This window comes from Glandiceps talaboti, chromosome 20 (genome assembly GCF_964340395.1).
Source record: "Glandiceps talaboti chromosome 20, keGlaTala1.1, whole genome shotgun sequence".
Classification (NCBI taxonomy): Eukaryota; Metazoa; Hemichordata; class Enteropneusta; family Spengelidae; genus Glandiceps; species Glandiceps talaboti.
In genome coordinates, this window is record NC_135568.1 from 10,065,728 (window position 1) to 10,090,380 (window position 24,653).

Consider the following 24,653-nt stretch of genomic DNA (forward strand, 5'->3'; position numbering starts at 1 on the left):
TTGACATGGTAACGAGTAAAGAAAGTGCTGGGTGATACAAAACTGATCAAGTTACAAATAAAATAAAACGATGCAGCAGTTAGTACACACATCATTTCACTACAGCATTCTAAAAACTGAACAGAATCGTCATGGAAAAATTGAGTCATTGTGGTGTTCTGGTACAAAACCCATGGAAATTTTAGTACAAAACTGTTTTGCAGTTTAAATCATAACATGCTGTGTGAGTGTTACACATGCTAAGAAAAATAAACAGATATTTGAATGAAAATTCTAGACATATATATTTCAATGAAAATACAAATTACAACATACAAATTACACAAAAGGTCAAAAATATATTACAAGGTTGACATGACATCTAGTAAATCACAACTACAAGTGCACAGAGTTCCAGTGCTAAGTTTGTATCTAGTCTGAAAGGTTTCAGCCATTGGTCTGTTTATGTAATCACGCTCACTACCCCACTGTGAGTGAGTCATTAAACAACAAGTAACACTGAAGTAAAGCACTTTCTCTATGGGCTAGGTACACTCCTTTATAGCATTCATATCAAGTGTATAAGTATACTGTTTCAATTGGTCTATTTACAAGCCTAGCATGTGGCCTTTCTAATGTGGTCAATTACCAAATGAAACAGTATACTATTACACTTGATATGGGTGCTATAAATGATTGTGGTACATACAGAAAACACTTGACTTTGGTGTCATGGGTTGTATGTGTGGAAGGAACGCCTGGCTCTTTCACGCTAAGTTTGTATCACAAGATTATCCAAGCTCAGTGGATATTAAAATAACGGTAACTATTCTAAACTGTTCCTGGCTGTATGTGAATATGAAAGAAATTTTTTATTTAAAAATGACTTATTTTTCACTTTTAGTTGTGCATGGTTATTTTTTGCTAGTTCCAAAATGTTTTATGTGAAATGCATTTAGTGCCTCCCTCCCTCCCTCCCTCCCCCTCCCCCAACATCTAGGTATTTATAGTGTAACATCATTAATTCATTTGATGAACACTTTAATGAGAACATTTTCTTATATAATCCCCTTCCTCCCCAACCATCCTCTTTTCCTCACATCCACAATGTACATATAATTCACCTCAAATGCAGTGTACATGTACTGATAATTTTCATAATCATTCATTCATTTAGTATAAATCCAAATTTCCTATAAATCATTAGGAGCCCCGGGCTTATACTCGAGCAACACTGTATTTAAGCTGAAACATGTATGTACCAGATTTAGGAACAAAGTGCTTATACCTGAGTAATCTTGTAAGTGTAACTATATATGTATCTGGTAAAAATTGTATGTCAAAGTTAGCACTGAAACAAGAACAGCTCTAGACAAAAACTAGACCATAAAATATACTTGTTTAGCAGCACTCCACACTTTCCATATACCTATAAGATGGGTGGATCTCCACCATATAGTCAAATGGCTTTATTTAGCATGGCATTCTGTTCTTACTGTCTGACAGCAGTAGTTTAATGCTATCAGAGCATTGATATAAACGTGATGACTTTATCATGTTCTCATGTGACTTACTTTAAGTCTGGAGTTTGAATTTGTAGTAATTTGAACGAAGTAACTTATTACAACTGCCTGTCAGTATGTGTGATGGATTACTACTGACAGGCACTGTTCACTCTTTCACAGCAGGAGGTTTTGCTAGATTCTCAGTAGAATTTGTCAATTTGACTATATGTGGAGAGAGAGAGAGATTGTAACACTATCCTAGCCTAGACTAGGTGGATCTCAAGTGTTGCCAAACAAATTTAGTTTATAGTCTGGTAGTTCTAAGTAGGACTTTTTGTATGAAAATATTATCAATAATTAGTGGTCTGCGTTATCATTTCAACCAATGAATGTGTTAATCGTTTGTTGTTTGTCATTTTTAAATTTCAATTCTTATAAATGTCAGTTTTTTAAAATTGAATTCTTTGTCTCAATTTCATGAATATATCCCATACCTATCTACCCTAATCGTTTTAAACACACCAAAAACTGGAAATAATTTTTTCACGTATATTTCATACAAAAAATGTCTCCTTACACGACACTGAAACCTAAAACATGACAACTCATCAACCAAAGGGTAAAAGTGCTGGATAACGAGGTGCATGAAAGTGCGCACAATGTGGATTGGGAAGTATATACACAATCTGCATTGGGATTTGGAGTGGGAAGAAAACTCCATTTAAAACAAATAAATTTAAATAAATTTAAATAAATTTAAATAAATTATTTAACCTGTCTGCATCAATAATAATTGTTCTTCCTTGACGTTCAATGTCTGGAAAGACTTCTCCACCTTATCAACGTCCATTTGTACCATCCCGTCATTTAGGTGATGGTTGATGGATGCCTCCATCACGTCAGTAACCATCTGAGCTGCTTCAATTGGAGTTTCTGGAAATCTTTGTGCGGTAGACGTCTCCTCTGCATTTCTCAAAGCATGTTTACCAGTCACCACGAATTGATTTTCTTGACGAGTCCTGGCTGCTTTAATTTCATCACTTTCATTGTTTATTTCGATATCTGAATCACCTTTTGAATAATTATTCAAATTATTTGCAACGTTCATACTCCTTTCTTCAAATTTACTGGTTCCCATAGCAACATCAATGTTTGATTGATTACTTTGATGTGTTGAGTCAGTTTTGTTTGTAATTCTTTCCTCTAGTGCACTTGTTTCCATAGCAATATCAATATTCTGAGCATTAAGGTCGTTGTTTCGGTGAGAGCTGTGTTCACTTTGTGGTACAGAATCATTATTTGTTCTGTCGACACTGTTTATCTGCTGCTGAGAGCCTTCACAATCCTCAGCTTTTGAAATAACATGGATATTTTGTGTTACTTTTCTGAAATCTTGGTTTTCTTTCCTGACAATACCTTCAAAATAGTGTTCTAATTCATGTACTAAATTTCGACGAATAGTGCGTGGACCAGGTATTCTTGAAATGACCTGTTCACTTTCTTTTGTTCTGATATTCTTAGTACCAGATTCATCTCTTAAAATCTGAACTTGGGACTGAAAATCCTCATCAGTTTCATTACTAGCAACTTCATTAACTAGGATTGTAGGCCGAAAACCTTCACTTGTTTTTTTAGTAGCTAATCGGTCTCTTGTCGTCAGAACTTTGGGCTGACAATCGTCGGCTGTTTTTTTGTAACCGATAAGTTGAACTTCGTCAGAAAAAGCCAGAACTTTCCTCTTTCTTTTCTTTGACTCCTTTCTCTCTTTTTTCTCAAATGAAATTTTTCGTTCTTTTCTTTCAAAAGAAAGCCTGATAACACGTTTACTTGCCTCTTTTGTTGTGAGTTTGAAAAAATTATGAAGTGATTTTAAAGAATAAGTGAGGAATGGAAGTGAGTATTAAGAAGTGTTCAAATTTTGCAAAATAAAAAGTTACATGGGGTGGGAGAATAGAAGCGAAAAAAGTAAGAAGATACAGAATTAGCATTTTATATAATTTTTTGAGAAAAATAAGATTTCATGCAATTATTGTGCAATGGTGATGTTGGTGTGTGTCAAGTTAGTGTTTGAATCAGAATAACTTTTGTTTTTTCAAATTTCAGATTATTGCGTCAATTCTCAGACAAAGTTATAGAATTTTCTGAAGTATCGTAATTTGATGGGGACTTAGATTTGATTGTGTGACTCAGAAAAATAAACCAATTTGAAGGGAAATTCAAGAGAAATTGGAATTGTCATAAATGAATCAAAACTGCACTAGCTGGACCTAGAATATTTTTTGAAACTGTTTCATTAGATATAATGACTTAATCATAATACCGCATAGTCTCGGTTACCCAGACTCCTTTGCCACTGGGGGCTCTGCCTTGAGACCTCTCCAAACAAGAGTCTGGGAAAACCAAGTTCCAACTCGTCCTCGACGGAAGTAGCAGCTGAAGCAGTGCATCATGGGGAGTACTTCATATCCAACATTGCAGGCAGAACAATTTGGGTAGCTCCACTACAGATTATCACTTCTCAAGCGACTGATATTTATTAATTACAACAAACAGACCTCGTAAGCCCATTTTTTATGCTTGGAAGAAATGTATTGTGTGACTTCCATAGCGGGGTAGTTGGAACGTGGTTTCCTCAGACTCTCATTTGGGGACGTCTTGTAATCAAAGCCCTCGGAAGAGAGAGAATGGGTAACTGAGACTAGATATTGTACACCCTGAACACTATGGAATCACCTGTAGGTGAAAATATTTGTGTCGCTGTACATGTACTATGATAAAATAGACCTTCACGATTCCACTATAGTTTCTAAAGCATTACAAATTACAAATTTAGAATAACATGAAATTTGAAATCCAAAGTAACATAACTGAAAGTTGGATAAAAGTCATTCTGATGTAGATTGTCTCTAGAGGGTGCAATATTGATCATAATAAATTACTGATCAACTTGCAAAGTATGGATATTGTATGTCTTGTGAAAAACATGACAGCCACATCAAAACTGTTTAACATGCCATGCTGTGAAACAATTGCTAAAAGTGTGAAATATTGCCGGATTGAATTCTTTGTCATGCAGAGATTGGGTAAAATGATGCTGTTAGATTTCACTTGACAACAAATAATTGACATCAATGAAAAAGTATTGACTGCGACCTCGTTCAACTTCAACATCAAGGGAAATAAAATTAAAATTAATATCACAAAACCTCAAACAAAACACTGTCAACATTTTACTAACACTGTGACTGCTACATTTTATCATGACTCAACAAATATCTGTTGGTAAGATTTTTGTTAAACCAGATGATAAAATGTAGCAGTGTTTAGTAAAATTTTTGTTGAGATAGGTTTCGGGATTTTTAATAGTAATTCTGAATCCCCAGGTGAAATTTTTAAACTCACTATAATTATCTCACATTTTGGCAGACAAAATAGTCACAAATCAGTGAGTTTATTAGCTTGATGAAATAAGATTGCGTTTTTTGTATTTTGTACGCAATTTTTGAAGACTCCCATGAGGTTATTTTGTAGAGAAATTTCTGCATTTATGTTACAATTGTCAATACAGGCCCATCCAAATATGTGACCCCCCCCCCCCCCCCCCCCAACACATACAAGCAAACAAACAAACAAACAAACACACACACACACAAACACAAACAAAGGCAAAACCGCCAAGTGAAATCTTTTATACTGCCATGCATTCGGGAAGAAAGTTCAGACCTAGGAACATGCAACACAGAATAAAACTCACCCAAATAATCAAACTAGTGCACCCCAAATAAAATAGAACACTCCTTTCTACACTGAATGGAACAGTCCATTTCAATCAAAGAAGGTAAAGACATCTCAATTTTGAGGGGCAGTAGTAGCTCACCTGCTTGGGCTTTAATGATCTTTTTCTCATGTTGTCTGTGTTCCTTTACAATAGTAGCATGGAGTTTCTTGCACTGTTGTCTGGCGAGGTACCCTCTGAAGGCTGACTGGATTTTGATGGTTGCAAAGAGAGTGCGTTCAAGATCTTCACTGTACCGCTTCCTGGCTAAGTACCCCTTGACAGCTGTACAGATACAAACATACCTACGTCAGAATACGAGCCACAAATCAAAATGTAGAATTTACCGGAGACGTTTGCCTAGTCACCGATAATTTGCCACAAGTAAAATTGTATGTTTGATTTGAAGGTAACAAGGTCTCATCAACATTTTTGTTTTTTTATTATATGTGCATATACTGCTGACTTCAATATCAACTGAATAATGAATGAATAATTTGTGCTTCTCAGAAATTACACGTAAAGTAAGTGATTCTCAAGAACGAAAAGTTTGGCTGATGCCCATGAGAAAATGAATGACGAGAACATACACTGAACAATGAATGGGAAACAAGTTTCAACCTACGGTTTTTCGGCAATTGTGCATAATACATGTGATGTAGAGAAATATGTCTCTCAAGAACCAAAAGATTATGAAAATGTCTGTATTTTCTGCAGTGGCACTCCCCTTTAAAATCATATGATTGAATACACAGAAAGGAGAACTATTTTGATGATTGCCTTCAACTTAACACTGGAAGAAGACAATTTTCAATGTGCACCACAGCTATTTTTGATGCTGGCCCTCACTTCTTGCAAACAGATGCTTCCAAACAGCGTCCCCAGTGGCCAAACATTATAATCTTTTATCAATAACAGGTGTGTAGCGTTGATGTTACAACGCTATTGAAACTCTAGAGGGCAGCGGTCTATTCGTTTCCATGTTTTAACTTACCCCGTTGTATTTTATATGCTGCCATCCATCTACGGTGCTGTATTTCTCTGTACTGCATTCTTGTTATCCAACCCCTTACACCTGTTAATAATTGGGGCACAACATGCATAACATGCAAATTATCACAAATTTGGGCGAGACGGGATAAAAACACATGCATTTTATAAGAACAAGATTTAAAATCCTTATATCATACGTTTTTATCAATATTGTTACTTTGAATACATTAAAAAAAATAACAAATACAACATTGCTGGAAGGCTTAGAATCTGATTAAACCATTCATTTATACACAGGAGTCATTATTTTAAGTTTCACCCTTAAATTCCATAAATTTACAAAATACGACAGGAAGATATCATATATCATAATACGACCGATTAATTAACCACATCAATATTACACCTATAATGCCGACTAAGAGCCCCCTTAAATTTGATATTTTTATTTATATTTCTTAAAATTTCTGAGATTTTCTCGACGAGGAAAGCTTGGAACATGCGGATAAAATTGCAACACCATACAAACTATAAAACTGTAACTTCCCTAATACATATTTGCAAAAGAAAAATCTGAACCAAAATTATGTCGAGAGACACAAATTAACTTGGGTTTGAAGTTAGAGGACTCATTACTTACATTGTCACATTTTACTTACATTTTTGTACCATTATTGCACATTTCCATCTCCTTTGTAACATTCTCTTATACTTCACTCTTTGAACCCTGGCCTTCATCCTGGCCTGCATACGGATAGCTATTTTGTGATAGAATTCAAGTTGTCGGTCTAACTTCTCTATGTGGTAGTACTTCAAGAACACCTACAATGAATATCAGCAGAGAAATATGGCATCATGAAACTATAGATACATGCTGCCATACAGTTATCATTACAACTTGTTTAGGGTTCGAGTTATAATTGTTTTGTTTAGGGGTTCCGTTATTTTGTTTTAAAACCAACTTAGGGGTTCCACTTAGGTTTTACAACTAACTTAGGGGTACCACTTATATTATTTTACAATCAGTTTTAACAGGACCTCCATCATTTCAATATTTTTACAACTAACTTGAATGACTTCAAAAAATGTATAACTAAAATATAGCGAACTAGATTTACTTAATTCACCACGATTTCCCTATGAAACAAGACCATCTCCTGCATACACAGGTTCAAATGGTTATGCTTGATGGCTACTTCAGTGCAACCATATTGTTTTCTTGATAGTGTAATTATAGTATATCTAGCTGGAATTATGCACTTGGTACTCACTGCCTTGTTTCTGAGTAGCACTCCCAGTGGCCAAAGTATAAAATCTTTTGTCTTTTCCACAACCAGAGAATACAGTGTTTTGTTGTACTTACCTTAGTCTTGCCCATTAGCCAGTTTTCAAGTTTACACTTTGTCAAGATCTCTTCACAAGTTTCCTCTGTCTCTGGGTATGGGTCACTCATGTTGAAGGCAATGATTTTATATCTGTGAAGATAAACAGATAAGAATGACTTAAAGAAAGCCTTCAATAATTACATAGGGTGTGTGTGTGTCTGCATGTGTGTGTGTGTGTGTGTGTGTGTGTGTGTGCGTGTGTGTGTGCATATGTGTATGTATGTATGTGTGTGTGTTTGTGTGTGTGTGTATTGTGTGTGTGTGTTGTGTGTGTGTGTGCATGTGTGTGTGCGAATATATATATATATGTGTGTATGTGTGTGCATGTGTGGAGGGGAGGGGTGTGGGCTGGGGGAAATTAGTGAGACTTGTCAAATAAAATGTGAAGCCCCCTCCCTTTTCCATTTTTCTAAAAATTCAAAACTTAGTATCTTTGACCATGCCTCAGCACATGAAGTATTCTATTAACAACAAAGCCAACATGTCTACTGTAATTCATAACACCTAATTTGAGTTGAGAAACAATTGCCAGGTCAACAACCAAACCTTCTATGGACTTTAAAAAATGCCAACTTACCGACGAACAAAGTCTGCAAAAGTAATCCTGTGAGAGTAACCTTGTCGTCGTATTCTAGTTGTCTCCAACACACCGGTGTACTTGAGTTGTGTCATCACTTTTTGGTGATCATACTGTCCAGGACTTTTATAGTCGTTAGGTTTGATACAGCGCACAAAATGAGGTGTGCCAGCCACCATCTTGGATAGAAGCTCCATAAGAGAGTACTAAAACAAACAAACAAACACACACATAAACAAACAAACAAACACTGAGGGCCTCAATGGAAAGTACTGTAACACTTATTTGAACTACCCTGAATAAATATAGTTTATTATTAATACACATAAACAAACAAACAAACAAACAAACACACACACACACACACACACACACAATCACAATTGAAAACAAACACACAGAGGACAATAAACCATATTGTTGTAGTTAATTTTTGTAAGCAACTCAAACAAGTTTACATCACCTTAGCAAACATCTGCACACTAAGGGTAAATATTGAAATGAAAATTTCTGACTTACCCTGAAGTATGATGCAACTGTCATCTTGTTTCTACTCTGTGTGACTGGACCGCTATCATTCCCTCTTGAAAATATAGCACTATGGATCTACATGGAAATGACAATGTCTTGGTTTTAATAATCACAGACACAGTTGGAGGTTTAATGTTTGAGATTTTCATTTCTGAGGCTCGTTCTACCTTAAAGGGGCACAAGCTGAGTTTATAATTTTTGGACAAGATTTATGCTGCATATTTAAAAAGTCACTCATACTATACTTACTGAAGCACACTTTACAATTGACTAAACTCAAATATGGCATTAAGATATAACATATAAACAATCAGATGACATAATTTTTATATGTATCAAAAAATGTCAAGAAATCCATACTAGGCAATAAACCCTTCTAACAAAACCAGAAGGCAACTGTAATATCATAGAAGGTATGCATCAACATAAATATTACACTAGGATAGTTTAATCAAGGTTTTATGTAGGTATTTTCAGTTGAGTAAAAAGGTTTATAAACTTAGCTTGTGCCACTTTAAGAGAATTTATCATGATTTATAACAACACTGCGAACGGCAATATAGGACAAGTGGGATTACAGTACGGGTCATACAGTTCAAAGGTGCACTTGCTGTAACTGGGGTATTATTTTTTAGATCAGAAAACCAACAATATATTGATTGAAAATTGTTAAAATACCAATAATTAGAACTGTACATGATAATTAAAGGTTAATTTTGTCTATAACTTATAAGCATTACAGGAACAGGTTGAAATTGTGATCACTTTGAGGGCGCTGTTTTTAGGGTGTGGACCTAAATTTCAATTTCAATTTCAATGGACTTGCTGTATCATATCACGTTTACAGCTACACTAATATGTTTACCCACAGGTGATTTAACACTGTTCAGGGTATACAATATTAATAGAGCAAGTCATTTTATCTGACAAAACAGTTTCAAAAAACATTCAAGTCACAGCTAGTGCAGCTTTAAAGTGGCCATATGGATGAGGATTGGGTATTTATTTTGGATTTTTAATTTATAAAACAATCTTATCATGGCTTCCTACTTGAAAAATCCATATGGTCACTTTAATGTATTAATAAACAACACAACTTTAACTAATCGGGTGGGAACAGGCTGAAGAACAAGACCAGATGATATGGAAATTATATATCGACACAAAAAATCTAAGACAAATAGTGGCATAATACTACGTAGTATAACAGAGTCAAGTCAGTTAGAGAGATGAAGAAAAGAAGATACTGATAGGAATAGAGTTACAAAGTTAGTGAACATGATACTTTATCAACACCTAGTAATGATGAAATGGTGATAGACTGGCATATAGAACAACACAGAACCCAATGAAATCAGTATTAGGATAGTGAAATGAATGAAGGAATGAATGAATGATGGAGAGAGAGATAGAGAGACAGAGACAGAGACAGAGACAGAGACAGAGAGTGAGTGAGAGAGAGAGTGTGTGTGAGGGGAGAGAGAGAGAGAGAGAGAGAGAGAGAGAGAGAGAGAGAGAGAGAGAGAGAGAGAGAGAGAGAGAGAGAGAGAGAGAGAGAGAGAGAGAGAGAGAGAGAGAGAGAGAGAGAGAGAGAGAGAGATACACACACACACACACACAGCGAGACAGAGACTGAGACAGAGAGGGAAAGAGAGAATCAGAGACAGACAGAGCTGTGACTGGAGGGAGGGAAAGAGGGAGAGTGGGAGGGAGGAAGAGACAGAGATACAGACACAGAGTGAAGTGGAATACATTCCAAGGAAGGAACTATTTATGGACAAGAAAGCATTTCAACTTGTTTTGATGAAATATTAATTTAACCTAACAATGCAATGTAGTCCAGAAGAAATGAGACAGAAAGCACCCAGTGTCACACATAGTTACACTGTCATACCAGTAACACCAATGACACACATGGTAACACTAAGAGCCACACCCAGCAACAGATGTGCCACACCCATTAACACTGAGAGCCACACCCAGCAACACCATGAGCTGTGAGAACTAGTGACAAACTTGACCCTGTTAAATTTACTACCTTTCTGTTTGGTATCTGAAGAGCCCTTTGTTTGATGACCTGGGCGGGTTGTGACCGGATAAAGTCATCTCTAGGTTTACCATCAGCAAGGTTACCTGTGTTGGACAAAAATAAACAACAAAAATAAAAGGTGAAAACTGGTAAATATCTTACCTGTAGAGGAGCATCCGTGCAAGAAGGAATGGGGAATAGTCCTGTAAAATATACCAGATATGTAATTGTAACATTTTACACATAGCTCTAATTGTGACCTCAATAATCATCAAACTAGGGAGATATAGTACACCTTAACTTACCTTTAGAGCAAAATAAATGGGTTAGTCTAGCGAGACACTGTATACCTTAACTTATCCCTGTTAATTCAATAAAATGTTAAACTAGGGAGTCACAGTACACCCTAACTTGCCTACAATTGTGAGCTAAAAAGTCAAAGTAGGGAGACACTGTACTTCTTAACTTACTCATTATTGTTAGTTCAATAAAATGTTAAGTAAAATGTACAGTACACCCTAACTTGCCTATCATTTATCATTATAAACTGAACAAAAAGTCAAATTAGGAAGACACTGTACACCGTAACTTACCTTGTGATCATACTGTGGGGGCTAATCTAGGGAAACACTTGACATTACATTTCCCTATGAGTCTACAAAGATACTGCAACATTAAGCAAGGGAGGCACATTATAGTAATACCCCCTAACTTACCTGTCCTTGTGAGTTGTCTTTCAAACAAAGTCCTCACCAATGGCATGTCAGAAGACCGTAGTAACAATATAATGTCAGCTGCCAGTGTGTCACGATTCTTTTCCAGAAAATTTGACGCTTCATAGTAGACCTTGAAAAATTCAAAATGTGACAAGCGATTATAACTTATCCCGACAATAAAAATTCCTCGACAATTCTAATAATCATGTAACCTGGAAAAATTCAACAAGTGAAGAAATGATTATATTTAACCTATACCAAATTAAGAAAAGGAGGACTACGTCATAATTTTGCAGGTACATACAACACTGTTGTTGAAAAAATTCCTCAACGATTCTCATTATCACATGACAATTCTACTCTGTCATGTGACCAACCACCTGTCATTAGATCACATGACAATTCAACTCTGTCATGTGTCACCAACCACCTGTCGCTAGATCGTAAGTCAGCTGAAGAAGCATCCAGGATAGGACGGGAAACTGTTGCCACTCAAAAACAACAGCTAGTCCAGTAGGACTACTAACACTTCATTTTTAACTTTATACAAGAATATTCATAAAGATATCATATTCCATCTCTACCTTTCTCATATAGTGGTATATTCCGTCTTACCTTTCCAGCATAATGGTATATTCCAAATGACAAGCCATGCTGCAGTGGTTTCCAATAGTACTTCCTACTCAAGTTCTTGTAGAATTTATCTACAAATGAAAACACGAAACGGTTCAATTTTAACTCAAATCTAACGGAAAATATATCAATAATGATTCTGAAGTAGATGTTGGAGATATGTTAACATGATAGCAAGGTATCGGCAAAATGAGGTAGGCACAAACTAAAACTATTGTTGGGTGTGGTAGCTTACAAAAGTGGATGATAGTGGCACCTTTGTTGTGTTGATATAATCACCCTGTAATCAAGATCATAGTGTGAATAATGAACAAGTTCTGGTTGTAAATGCTTGCCTGTCACTGGTTGTAATAGACATAGTCTTTGAATCTGAGCATGGTTTGGATTGGTTATTACTCAAATTCATTTATCAATATTTACTTTCCTTGTTTGTAACAAGATCTGGTTGTAAATGCTTGCCTGTCACTGGTTGTAATACACATACACTTTGAATCTGAGAGCATCGTTTGGTTTGCAACATCAGTTTGGTTTGCAATGTGTATATTGTACTTACCAACTAATGTCTGATCTGTAGCTTCTGGGAATCGGCTTTCTTCATCCAACAGTGCCAGCATACCCATTGGTTTTTGTAGAAACATGTCTAACAATGGTCTATTGTCTTCGTACGTTATCAAGTCAGCGTCTATACCTTCACTCAAGTACTCTTGCTGTGTTCATCAAAAAACAAATATATCTAAAAACGATTGAAATTGTCCTACGAAAGATGTGAAATCACTATAACAAGTAATGCTGACCTTGAGATTTAATTGCTGAGATCTGAGAAAGTGCTATGAGGGACAATAATTTAAAAAAATTTTATTGGTGACTTTTTTTTCCTGTTTTTTTTGTAGCTGTTGTATTATTTTTCATTCTTAGTTCTTAGTTTGTTGTACAATGTGCTGAAACATACGGTAGTGAGTTTCTTTTGAGAATTAAAATAATAAAGAGTACACCTTGTAAAGGAAGGAAAGAATATATTGAGACATGAACAACATACTGTAAAGACAAATTCCTGCTACCCCCATAAGGGTCATATTAGAATGATGCTGGACTGACCTGTTCCCATGCAAAGATATGTTGGTTGAAATAATACTGTATTTGTTCATTGGCTATGTTAATACACAGCTGTTCAAAAGAGTTCAGGTCAAAGTTCTCAAAGCCAAAGATGTCTAGTATTCCAATGGTTCGGAATTCCTCCCTAGAATACAACATGAATATACTACGATCAGATTTTACTCAATTTTTTGTCATACATACAAAGTTTTGACTGTTTCAAAGGAATGGTGCCTGGGTGAGAGCCCTTCCCCCAAATGAGGGTAAAAGTTACATTTAAAATATCCATGGTGCTGACAGGTTCAGTATGTTAACATCGTGTGTCAATTGTGTTATATTTTAAAATGAAATTTCTAAAACCAATATTATCATGTGGGAGTGAGTGAGTGAGTGAGTGAGAGAGAGAGAGAGAGAGAGAGAGAGAGAGACAGAGAGACAGAGAGTGTGTGTGTGTGTGTGCATGTGAGTGAGTGAGTGAGAGTGTGCATGTGTGTGTGAGTGAGAGCAAGTGTGTGTGTGAGAGAGCGAGCGAGAGAGTGCATGTGTGTGTGTGTGTGTGTGTGTGTGTGTGTGTGTGTGTGTGTGCATGCATGCATGCAAGTGTGTGATGCAGGCTATTTGGGCACCACAATCAACTGGATGTTAGATATAACTACCCTAATATGGGCATTTGTTAGATATAACTACCCTAATATGGGCATTTGTTAGGTATCACTACCCTAATATGGGCATTTGTAAATGAGAATATGGCTGGTAATACATCCAATGCGAGGGCTAACAACGTGATAACTCAAAAAGGTGCAGATACACTCATACCATGAATGCAATATTTTTATAACATGACAAACAAACAGCTTTCTAATATATGATGGGAAAATAATATTAATGGGTTGGCATACCTTTCATTTTGTTTTGTTGGTCTCATTAACACATTAAGTTTATCAACAATCCAGTTGAACAGTCGACCATAGATTGCTTTTGACATTGCGTCTCTCACATCTTCTGCTTGTGACACCGTGTTACTTCTTATGATAGTTTCACCCCTGGTAACAACACTGTCTGTTGTTAAGGCATCCATCAACTCTTCTTCATCAACCATGATCAGCTCAGACACTTTTCAAATAAAAAATGCAAAAAAATAAAAATTAAATTAAAACAAAATAAACAAATATAATATGAGCAAAAAAAAAAGTTTCTCGTTCCCTATTATAGAGGGCACTAAACACTATTACACATCTTCTCACAGTTTGGGTCCCAAGTTGCATGAACAACTTCATGATTGTTCACTTAGCTACATGGGGTGAAGAGAGATCTTGAGATTTGAAGCCACGACTAGCTTCAAGACTAAAAGGATCTACAGTATTCAACCATTTCCAACTTCCAAATAGCACTCCTAGTGTCCACACAATTATAATCTTTTGTTTTTTCCTGCATCATCTTACCTAGCTTTGTCATATCAGGACTTGTGATTGGACTACATCAACTTACCCTGTTTTGTTATATCAGTAGTTGTGATTGGACTATATCATCTTACCTAGCTTTGTCATATCAGTTCTTGTGATTGGACTACATCAACTTACCCTGTTTTGTTATATCAGTAGTTGTGATTGGACTATATCACCTTACCAACCTTTGTCATATCAGTACTTGTGATTGGACAACATTAACTTATACAGTTTTGTTTTATCAGTAGTTGTGATTGGACCATATCACCTTACCTAGTTTTGTTATATCAGTAGTTGTGATTGGACCATTTCACCTTACCTAGTTTTGTCATATTAGTTTTTGTGATTCGACTGGTGTCTGACATGTGTTTCATTTCTCTCCTTTCAAAGTCAATCTCTCCAATATGAAGAATTCCTGACAATAAACAGTACAGCTGATGGATTTCCTGAAAGTGACACAAAATAAACCACAATGTACATTTCAAAGAAAGAAAGCAGTATTGTTATTAGTACGGCTTTTCTATGACACATAGCAATTAACAATTTTTGTAAGGAACTTTAAATTGGTGAGACCTGCCTGATATTAGTGCTCCGTGTCTTTTGAGATTCCCTTGTATTTCACAAGGGGTTCCTACCAAAGTTATATGATACAAACAAACAAGGTATGGATAGAAGTTTTAAAATCTTTAGTATACACAACAAATCTTTGAAGCTGCCATAATAAAATCACCAGCTATTCAATAAATGTTTTGTAAGATTTTGGACTGAAAACTCTCAATGTTATCACTTTTTTTCTTACAAAAACATTTTGTTTTACTTAGTGTTGAAACCCTGAACAGAAATGGGAAATCTGGTATACTTATACTTAGATTTGTGCAAGTTTGAATGGACATAGGTCACTCTCATACCCTCCTCCCAACCCCCTCCCCCACCCCATTATTTTTGTGTACAATACCATACACATAGTCAGGATATAGTGTGGTTGATGTGTAATGCATACATCCCTATTTTTTGATGTTAGTGTAGTAATCTCTATAGGAAAGAATAGGGTTAAACTATTTAGTAAACAAAGACAGGGGTGAGATGGATGACTATACCTCTGCTGTGAAGCCAATAGTTTCAAGGCACGTATGTATTTGGTTAAACATCTCTTTGTTATGGTCCATACTACCAGTGTTTTTGTATGTTTGGTCACCACCACTATGTAGGTACCTATGTGTAACAAGACACATGGAAGGAGAATAAGAAGAATATGAGATAGTGAGAGGTGGGAGGGACAGGAGGAGGAGAGAGAGCGAGAGAGCAAGAGAGAGAGAGAGAGAGAGAGAGAGAGAGAGAGAGAGAGAGAGAGAGAGAGAGAGAGAGAGAGAGAGAGAGAGAGAGAGAGAGAGAGAGAGAGAGAGAGAGAGAGAGAGAGAGAGAGAGAGAGAGAGAGAGCAAGAGAGAGAGAGAGAGAGAGAGAGAGAGAGAGAGTGAGACAGACAGACAGACAGACAGACAGACAGACAGACAGACAGACAGACAGACAGACAAAAGACAGACAGGATATTTGAACAATCAATGTATAAAGATTTATCAGTGTAATAATAATGACAGAGAAAAGCAATAGAGTAAGAAGGCCAGGTCACAAACATAGGACAGAGGAATAGAACTTGATTAGAATGATTTGATTGACAACTGATATTATAACGTAATTAATTGAAATAGTATGTAATATAATAATAAACAAATAGAAATTAGTTCATTTTTAATTAAAAAGATTAATGAAGTGATTATTCTGTACAATGAAATTTACATTTAAGATTACAGCAAGAAATAACAAATTAAGTCTTCAAATTATTCGCGTCTGTCATATTTTAAAATTATGATATTTCCAATACCTGTACGATCTGTTGTTGTCAAGGTGATACAAATTTCTCTTTTCATCCTTGACAACGCCTGACAGAAGATAGTAGAAAATATGGAAGCTTCTCTCGCCGCTGAAAAAAATCACAATGTTATGATTAAATCCAAGATGGTAAATATATTATGTCGATTATATTTTTCTTAAGACTTGCTTTTTTGACAATTTGATGACCCTAAGGTCAATATTAAAACTTTATTTCTTATTTCTATACAGGATGACTTCTGAGGTCATAGATACAATTTATGGTCATGGAGGATGACCTACGAGGTCACTGTTAATCTTTCTTTACTCACAGGATAACCCTTGAGGTCACTGCTCATCACCCTCAAGGGCATCAAACATCAAGAAAAAAGTGTATCAGGGACCTTTAAGGGTATTCGTCAATTTGTTTACTTTGCCTGACATTTGAGGTCATATTCCATTTAGTATGTCTGACACGAGGTCATAGTTCAAGTTGTCTGACCTGAGGTCATAGTTTAATTACAATTACTGACCTTTGAGGTCACAGTTCAGAAATTGGTGACCTGAAGTCACAGCTCACTTACTACGCCTGACCTTTGAGTTCAAAGTTCACTTACCTTGCTTGTAGGATGACCCTTGACTTCTCCAGTAAATATTGCGATAGTTCAGCTCCAGTCACATGACCCAGCTGTGTAAATTTCAACTCTAGATACTTTCCAAATCTGCTCGAGTTGTCATTAATCACTGTGCGGGCATTTCCAAATGCTTCCAATAATGGGTTCACCATCAGTACCTTTTCCTCTAAATTTCTGTTGACTGCCTGGAAAATATAATAAAGAGGAAATGTATTTATTTGTAAATAATCTTCAATGATACATTAACATGGCAGTATCACATCAGCTTTCACACAGTGCCCTCAGTGGCCCAGATCAAAATTCTTTTGTCTTTCTGACAAACTGCATATTTTTTGTTTAGACCATTTCAGAAATAAATTCATTCCACTCAAGTTTCTTTTAGTCTTTCTTGACTTAAATTTTGATATGATGATGGTACCTTCTCTGCTGCAAACCAGAGACCAAGAAATAAAATCCTTTGTTTTTTACTGATAAATATGAAATATTGTGTGTTTTGAGTCATTCCACTAAGGTTTCAGTTGGTCTTTCTTCAAAACCATTAATCTCAATGTTACGTCTCCATATCTCAAAATCTAGTAATCACACAAACTTAGTTTAGAAGGACCACTGCACTGTGGGACTGTTTTGATATATGGTAGTATATCTCTTACCTTTCCTAATTTGGTGAGCTGTGTCACCAGAAAATTAGCACTTTCTGTTTTACCAGCTCCTGATTCTCCACTGATGACAAGACACTGTGAAAGTAGGAAAATATTTAGTACATACTATGTATCAGTTATTACTTGCATCGGTCCACATACATACAATCTGTATTTGCACAGCAGTGTAATGCAAAAATCATTAAGGGGGAACACCCAAGAAAATAGAGACATTTTCATAAACTACTGGTTCTGGAGTGTCATTTAAAAGATTTTACATCCCCTAAAATTATTTGCGATTTCAGAGAAACATCAAATTGATCTTGTGCCTTTATAGAGTATCTTTGCTGTGGGCTATTGCATCATGGGAGTCAGCAGAAATAATATATTCAATGGTTGAACACTGAATATTCATGAGTCCTGAGTGTGGATACCCTTCAGTGTAAAACAACTCTCATGAATATTCAGTGTGCAACTTGAGTATATTATTTCTGCTGACTCCCATGATGCAATGTCCCACATCATAGATAATTTGTATTTTGTACATCAGGTCAAAGTTGAAAGGTCATGTAGAGGTCACTTACCTGGTCTTGGTTATAATGTAGCATAGCTTGATATGTGGAATCAGCCACTCCAAACACGTGGGGTGGATTGTCACCCTTGTCGGCATGGTGATACCTCAAAGAATGCTAAAAGGACAAGAATTAAGAAAATTTCACAACCTTTAATGAAAAAACCCCATAAAGATATGGCTTCAAAATGACACAAAATTTGTGTGTTTTTGAAATGTGTCATTTTCAATTGCTCTCACATTTTAAAGTCTTTCTATATTTACCAGTTTACACAGACTGTTTTTGAATGAAAACAGTTCAGTTTGCAAATGATCCACATGCCAGTGTTTTGAAATCATTGTGTGCATTTGACATCTGTGTGTAAATAATAGCTTTATGTGATGTTATTTTCAAATGAAAAAGCAACAATTCTGTTGCGTTTTCATTTGAAAATGACATCATGCAAACCGAGCCTAAGTATTCCATAAGTATAAAATACTTACCCTGTCGTCATAGATACCAAGTGGTGTAAATGGATTGACAGCTATCATGATATCGCCTACGTATGTATAGATCTGACCACGTTGATATCTTTCAAACAAATGTTTCACAATAATATCCTGTGGTAGAAAATATATGATAATATATAGATAGTATGACATAAAAATAGAGATATGGATGATGCAGGGTGTGGATGAATTTACATCACTATGAGATTGAAGGGTGGAAGTCATACCCCCCCCCCCCCCCCCCCCCCCCGACCTGTTATTTTTGTGCCAAGTTTAAAAGAAACTATCATACACATTGCAGTGATAATGACTTGGCATCGGTATATGGATGGATGCAAAGTATGGATGATTGAACGTCACCGAGGGATGGAAGGATGGATGTTGTGCCTTATAGCCCCTATCTGTCCCCTCCTTATCATCTTTGTACCAGGTTTAAAAGACATTGATGCACAAATTTCAGAAATATGACTTGACAGATGCATGTATGGATACAGGGTATGGATGGATGTATATTTACCAAGGGGTAATTGAAGGATGGATGTCATGCCATATAGCCATATCTAACCCCCCCCCCCCCCCCCCCCCCCCTTATCATCTTTGTACCAGGTTTGAAAGAAATTGATCCACATGTCAGAGCTATGACTTGACATCGATGCATGCTGGGATACAGGGCATGTATGTATGTACATCACCAGGGGATGGTTGGCCAGATGTCATGTCTATAGCCCCCACTCCCAACCCTCTCATCATCTTTGCATCAGGTTTGAAAGAAATTAACACATGCAAAGTGCAGAGATAATTATTCGTCATCGATGCATGAATGGATAGTGTAAGTATGAATGTACATCACCATGGGTTGGAAGGGTGGAAGCTATTCCTCTATACCCCCCCCCCCCCCCCCATACCCCTCCTAATTCTGTTTTGGCTGATAACTCACCTCATCAAGATTTTCTAAGGTTGCAAGATCATCTACGAACTGTATTTTCGTTACTTTTTTCACTGGTTTTCCACCAGATGATGTCTTGCCTCTATTTCTCATTGGTTGGGCAATGTTTAGTTTACCCTTTCTGAAAATCAACAAAAAAAGGTCATATGAATGAGAATTGCATGTTTATTTTGGATATGAAATTGATGGAACAACTTTACTGTTCTTTTCTACTTTAAAAAAAAATAATTTGAAATAACACATATCAAGTCCTTGTTTGTAACTCAATACATTGCTATTGTTTGTTATTATACCCTAATAGACATGTACTAGCGCCCTCACAGTCAGGCATTAAGCGTATAATATTTACTATTATTACAAGGTAGAATATTATGAGTGAGTTATTTAAGAATAAAAAAATTCAACTGATTATTCATTAATAACATTTTGGTCTACATAAAAGACTTATGATGATTGGCCAAATGCTTGACCTTTGAACTAATCATTGACCTTCATAGAAAGGCTTCTGCTGATAGGTCAAATGTACCTTTGAAGGGTCATAGTTCAAACTTGAGTCTAATGTTATTCCTTACTTTGTGGTGACTTCTGCAACTTGTTGGTAACTGTCCATTTTTTGATGAGTTTCCATAAGATCCATCAACTTCCCTCTAATTTCAGTCACATCTTCTGGTACGCTCGCAATAAATGGGTGTTTTAGAACTCGTTCAATAGTTGGTCTATTCTCAAAATCTTTCACAAGACACCTGAAAGATAAAAAAAAAACACAGCTCAATGACAGGGACTAACAGAGTTAAGATTTTTAAGTAGTAACTTAGAGGCGCTGACTTGTAATTTATAAGTTGAAGGTTCAAGTCTTGAATTACAATCAGTACATATATGACATGTCAAGAAGTGTCACCAGAGGGCGTCCTACACGACGGGAGAATGAAGACTAAATCTCCCCAGGGGTGGTACCGGTGACCAGCTCTGGTGGGGTGTGTGGCCAATGCTGGAAACCCCAGACTCCATTTTAGACCCATTTTGACCAAAAATCAATACCCCATTTTAGACCATTACAGGTTTTTAAAAGATGAAAGTTTAGACCTAAATACATTTTCCTTTAGTGGAGGCAACATTTTGGGGTAATTAATGGCAGTTATGATTTGGTAAAGGACAATGGACAACATTTCAGACCAAGCAAAATACTCCAAAGAGGACCCCGTTTTAGACTCTTCAGCTCGAAAAACACACCTCATTTTAGACTAAAGAGCTAGAAAACACACCCCTAAAGGGCGGCACATATACATATACTCAAATAAGGGGAGTTTGATTTTGACTTTGAGAGACACAACTTACATTGAAATAAAGTCCACATAATCAGCTGACCAGTCTTCTGGGTGTTTCATTGTCGGTGGTTTGTTTCTAATGAAATAAAAACACAAAATAAACATTTATTGGTTTATAACAGTGGTAAAGAATGTTAATCTCTCACTAAAATGTTACTGGAAAAATGTCTACAATACTGACAAGTTTTGGGAAGAAATGGTATGCCTACAGCCTTCTGAACAGAAAATGCAAACACACATGCAAGTTCCACTGTTTTTAAAGTTTGTGTTCTGAATGTGTGGCTAAAAATAACTCGCTACACATTGTTATGTGTATACCTACACAAATACATTCCCTTGCGCATACGTGCTCTAACGTTCAGCTAAACCTCTCTATTGCCTTCTCTTCTCTTACCTTGGAATCTTCAACAGCGCCCGCATAGGATGCTGATCGGCAAGGGGTGGGTCACCATCGGCTAGCTCTATAGCCGTGATACCCAGTGACCAGATGTCACATCTGATGTCATAGGAATATTCTATCTGCTGCTCGCAAGCAATAACTTCTGGTGCCATCCAAAATGGCGTCCCTACCGATGTATTACGCCTCATCATCGTACTTCTGAGTTGAGCTGACACACCTGATAAAAAATTTACAGAAAAGAGTTGTAACTTAGCGATAATGAATGTTCATTGACTGTGGGTTCATAGCTAATAATGAAAATTTCAACTCACAGTTATTTCTTGTAAGCTAATCCCAACTTTTCCCCAAACTCTTGTTAGTATTGTCAGGGTATAAGTACTGATGAGTTATTGGCGAAAATTTGGGATTGACTTTCAAGGAATTTTTTGACTCCAAGAGTTGAAATTTTCACTGGTTGTAACTTTGTTCTTGTAGAGATTAAGTTTTTCTGCTTATGACAAAGTAGGAATGGATTTTTCTCTATTTTACTTCTTTATGGTGCTAAAGTTTGTTCCGTTTGTGAAAAGCTGGGGAGACTTACAGAATCCCACACACTTTATCGTTTGTGATGAAATATCTCAGCTACAACAATTTTTTCTATGAGTAGCAAGTGGGTGTGAGACTAATATTTTGAATTATAGATGTTATTGTCACTAAAGGTGTAGTCGCGGTTACCCAGCCTCTCACCACTGGGGGCTCTGCCTACGAAACCACCCCAAACGAGAGTCTGGGGAAACGAGATTCCAACTATCCCGTGCAGGAAGTAGCCTCTGGAGCAGTGCATGCTGGGGAATACTTCACATCTAACATTGTAGGCTGAACGATTTGGGTACCTTCGCTACAGATTATCACTTCTCAAGTGACTGATATATATTAATTACAACAAACAGACCTCATAAGCCCATTTTTTATGTTTGAAAGAAATGTACTGTATGACTTCCATCACGGGGTAGTTGGAACGTGGTTATCCAAGACTCTCGTCTGGGTGGTCTCAAAGAAGAGCCCCCAGGGGTGAGAGTCTGGGTAACAGAGACAACTACAGGTGCCATAACAGGCTAAATAAATTATGATGATTATTATTATGATTATTATTATTATTAATGTCATACTATAAAACTCATAAGAACTGAAATCAATCTAAATTTAATTAATCTCTTTGTCAAAAATGATGAAATTATAATACACAAATCAATATTTAGCATATTTCACATGCACCATACAAGGCAAAATATGGAATTTTTAATTTACGCATTCACCATTTCCCTATCAATAAAATCCACACAACGTAATAGGAAAGTGAATTTTTGACCTAAATTTTATTAATAATATGTCAGTTTTTCTTTTCATGTGCCAACGAGTTCCACCTCACTACAATGGACACACACTGCACTGTTTACTTTGCTTTTTAGATTAATCACTCTTACAAACACAGCTGAGTTTTTTTTTCAAATACAGCTTTTGACTAAAACATAGTTTGATTAATTTGTTAATCTGACAAATCACATTTATTAATAATTTAGCTGTCACAGCAATGACGAAATAATAACACTATTTGACATAATTTGACGATAGTTTAAGGTATTAAGTGCTATGACTTTCCTCCAGTAATGAGTACAAAAATGGCACAAATCTTTCTCTTGTTTCAAAATTAAGTGACTTTTTCAAAAGATATGTGACTTTTACTCCTTCAGAAAAGCCAAGTTTATACTTCTTGTTTTTCTGTCTTTTTTTCTGGGGGGGGGGGGGGGGGGTATTTTTTGCTGTTCAGGGTCCTTGATCACTGCCATGATAATGTATACACTAGTATGGCATTCTAAGAGTTAACGGTTACAGTGTGCTGTGATAGTGAAAAGACTTGCATAGCCACAGGGCCATCCTGCCATAATAGTGTATACACTAATGTGGCATTTTAAGGGTATAGGTTAATACAATGTGTTCAGATAGTGAAAAGACTTGCATGGCGTCTGAGGGCCGTAGGGCCATCACCTCAACAATAGTGTATACACTAACACTAGCATGGCATTCAAAGGGTCAACATTTAGTGTGTTGAGATAGTGAAAAGACTTAGGCCAGTAGGGCCATCACCTCAATGATAGTGTATACATACACTGGCATGGCATTCAAAGGGTCAACAGTTAGTGTGTTGAGATAGTGAAAAGACTTGCATGGTGCCAGTGCAGTACCCTTCTGCCATAGCATATTAACGATTAAAGTACATTAAGAAGTAAACATACCAAAATCTACAAGTTTAATCTCTGCATCTGATGTCATCAATACATTGTGTCCCTTGATGTCTCTGTGCATCACATGACAACCATGGAGATGACTGATGGCCTGAAACAAGGTCAGAGGTTATTAGTTAGTCACATGACAACCATGTATACACTAAGCCCTGTTTACAGAGACAGAAAAGTGCCTCCTGGCTCATCTTTTTTTTGTCTGCATATAAACATCTGTTCAGACATCTTTAATACATCACCTACAGCATTTCACTATAAATTTGCATATATGTCGTCATGGTAATATATACCTGACCACTATATCTACAACTGTACCTTTTTATACCTCTCTTGGTAAAATCCAACCATCTCCACCACTTACAAATTGTTGGTTTGAACTCCATTGGAAAATCTGAGCATTTTAAACATATTCCAGGTCTCTCCACTATAAACTACATATTTGTAATGAAACATTAGATTACAAAATTCAAAATTGACATAAACCTCTTTTATTGATATTATCTTTAAAGCAATTTCTAAAAGCACAGTATGACTATACATAAGGTGATTATATTCTCATTGGCTGTTTGTGACCTTTACTACTTTCTGATTGGCTGTTTGTGACCTTTACTACTTTCTGATTGGTTGATTGTGACCTTAACTACTTTCTGACAGGTTGACAGATATTTACTACTAGTACAATGTTACTGTTTATGTATGTAAATAAGAAATTCATGTCAACTAACCTTGATTGTTTCTTTAAGGATATAAGCAATAATATCTTCATCTAATTTTTCTTTTCGTCTTAGCATTCCCTTGATAAGATCAGTCACTGCTCCACCTTGACACAGCTGTCAAGAAAAT

At 36.2% G+C, this 24,653-nt stretch overlaps 1 protein-coding gene across 1 annotated transcript in view; it reads right to left on the minus strand.

Moving 5' to 3' along the window:
* Window positions 1-24,653, minus strand: part of LOC144450538 (myosin-IIIb-like) — a 35,847-nt gene that overhangs the window by 8,603 nt on the left and 2,591 nt on the right. The window contains exons 4-28 of the mRNA XM_078141183.1: window positions 24,536-24,640; window positions 23,805-23,904; window positions 21,526-21,748; window positions 21,142-21,207; window positions 20,379-20,549; window positions 19,798-19,927; window positions 18,855-18,971; window positions 18,385-18,489; window positions 17,813-17,896; window positions 17,145-17,347; window positions 16,541-16,639; window positions 15,758-15,872; window positions 14,980-15,106; window positions 14,115-14,328; window positions 13,219-13,360; window positions 12,677-12,830; window positions 12,106-12,194; window positions 11,491-11,620; window positions 10,784-10,878; window positions 8,734-8,820; window positions 8,215-8,420; window positions 7,616-7,727; window positions 6,912-7,074; window positions 6,254-6,334; window positions 5,362-5,544 (exon numbers count right to left, since the gene is read on the minus strand). Of these exons, the coding sequence (XP_077997309.1) occupies window positions 5,362-5,544; window positions 6,254-6,334; window positions 6,912-7,074; window positions 7,616-7,727; window positions 8,215-8,420; window positions 8,734-8,820; window positions 10,784-10,878; window positions 11,491-11,620; window positions 12,106-12,194; window positions 12,677-12,830; window positions 13,219-13,360; window positions 14,115-14,328; window positions 14,980-15,106; window positions 15,758-15,872; window positions 16,541-16,639; window positions 17,145-17,347; window positions 17,813-17,896; window positions 18,385-18,489; window positions 18,855-18,971; window positions 19,798-19,927; window positions 20,379-20,549; window positions 21,142-21,207; window positions 21,526-21,748; window positions 23,805-23,904; window positions 24,536-24,640 (3,301 nt within the window). The remainder of the gene's footprint in view (window positions 1-5,361; window positions 5,545-6,253; window positions 6,335-6,911; window positions 7,075-7,615; window positions 7,728-8,214; window positions 8,421-8,733; window positions 8,821-10,783; window positions 10,879-11,490; window positions 11,621-12,105; window positions 12,195-12,676; window positions 12,831-13,218; window positions 13,361-14,114; window positions 14,329-14,979; window positions 15,107-15,757; window positions 15,873-16,540; window positions 16,640-17,144; window positions 17,348-17,812; window positions 17,897-18,384; window positions 18,490-18,854; window positions 18,972-19,797; window positions 19,928-20,378; window positions 20,550-21,141; window positions 21,208-21,525; window positions 21,749-23,804; window positions 23,905-24,535; window positions 24,641-24,653) is intronic.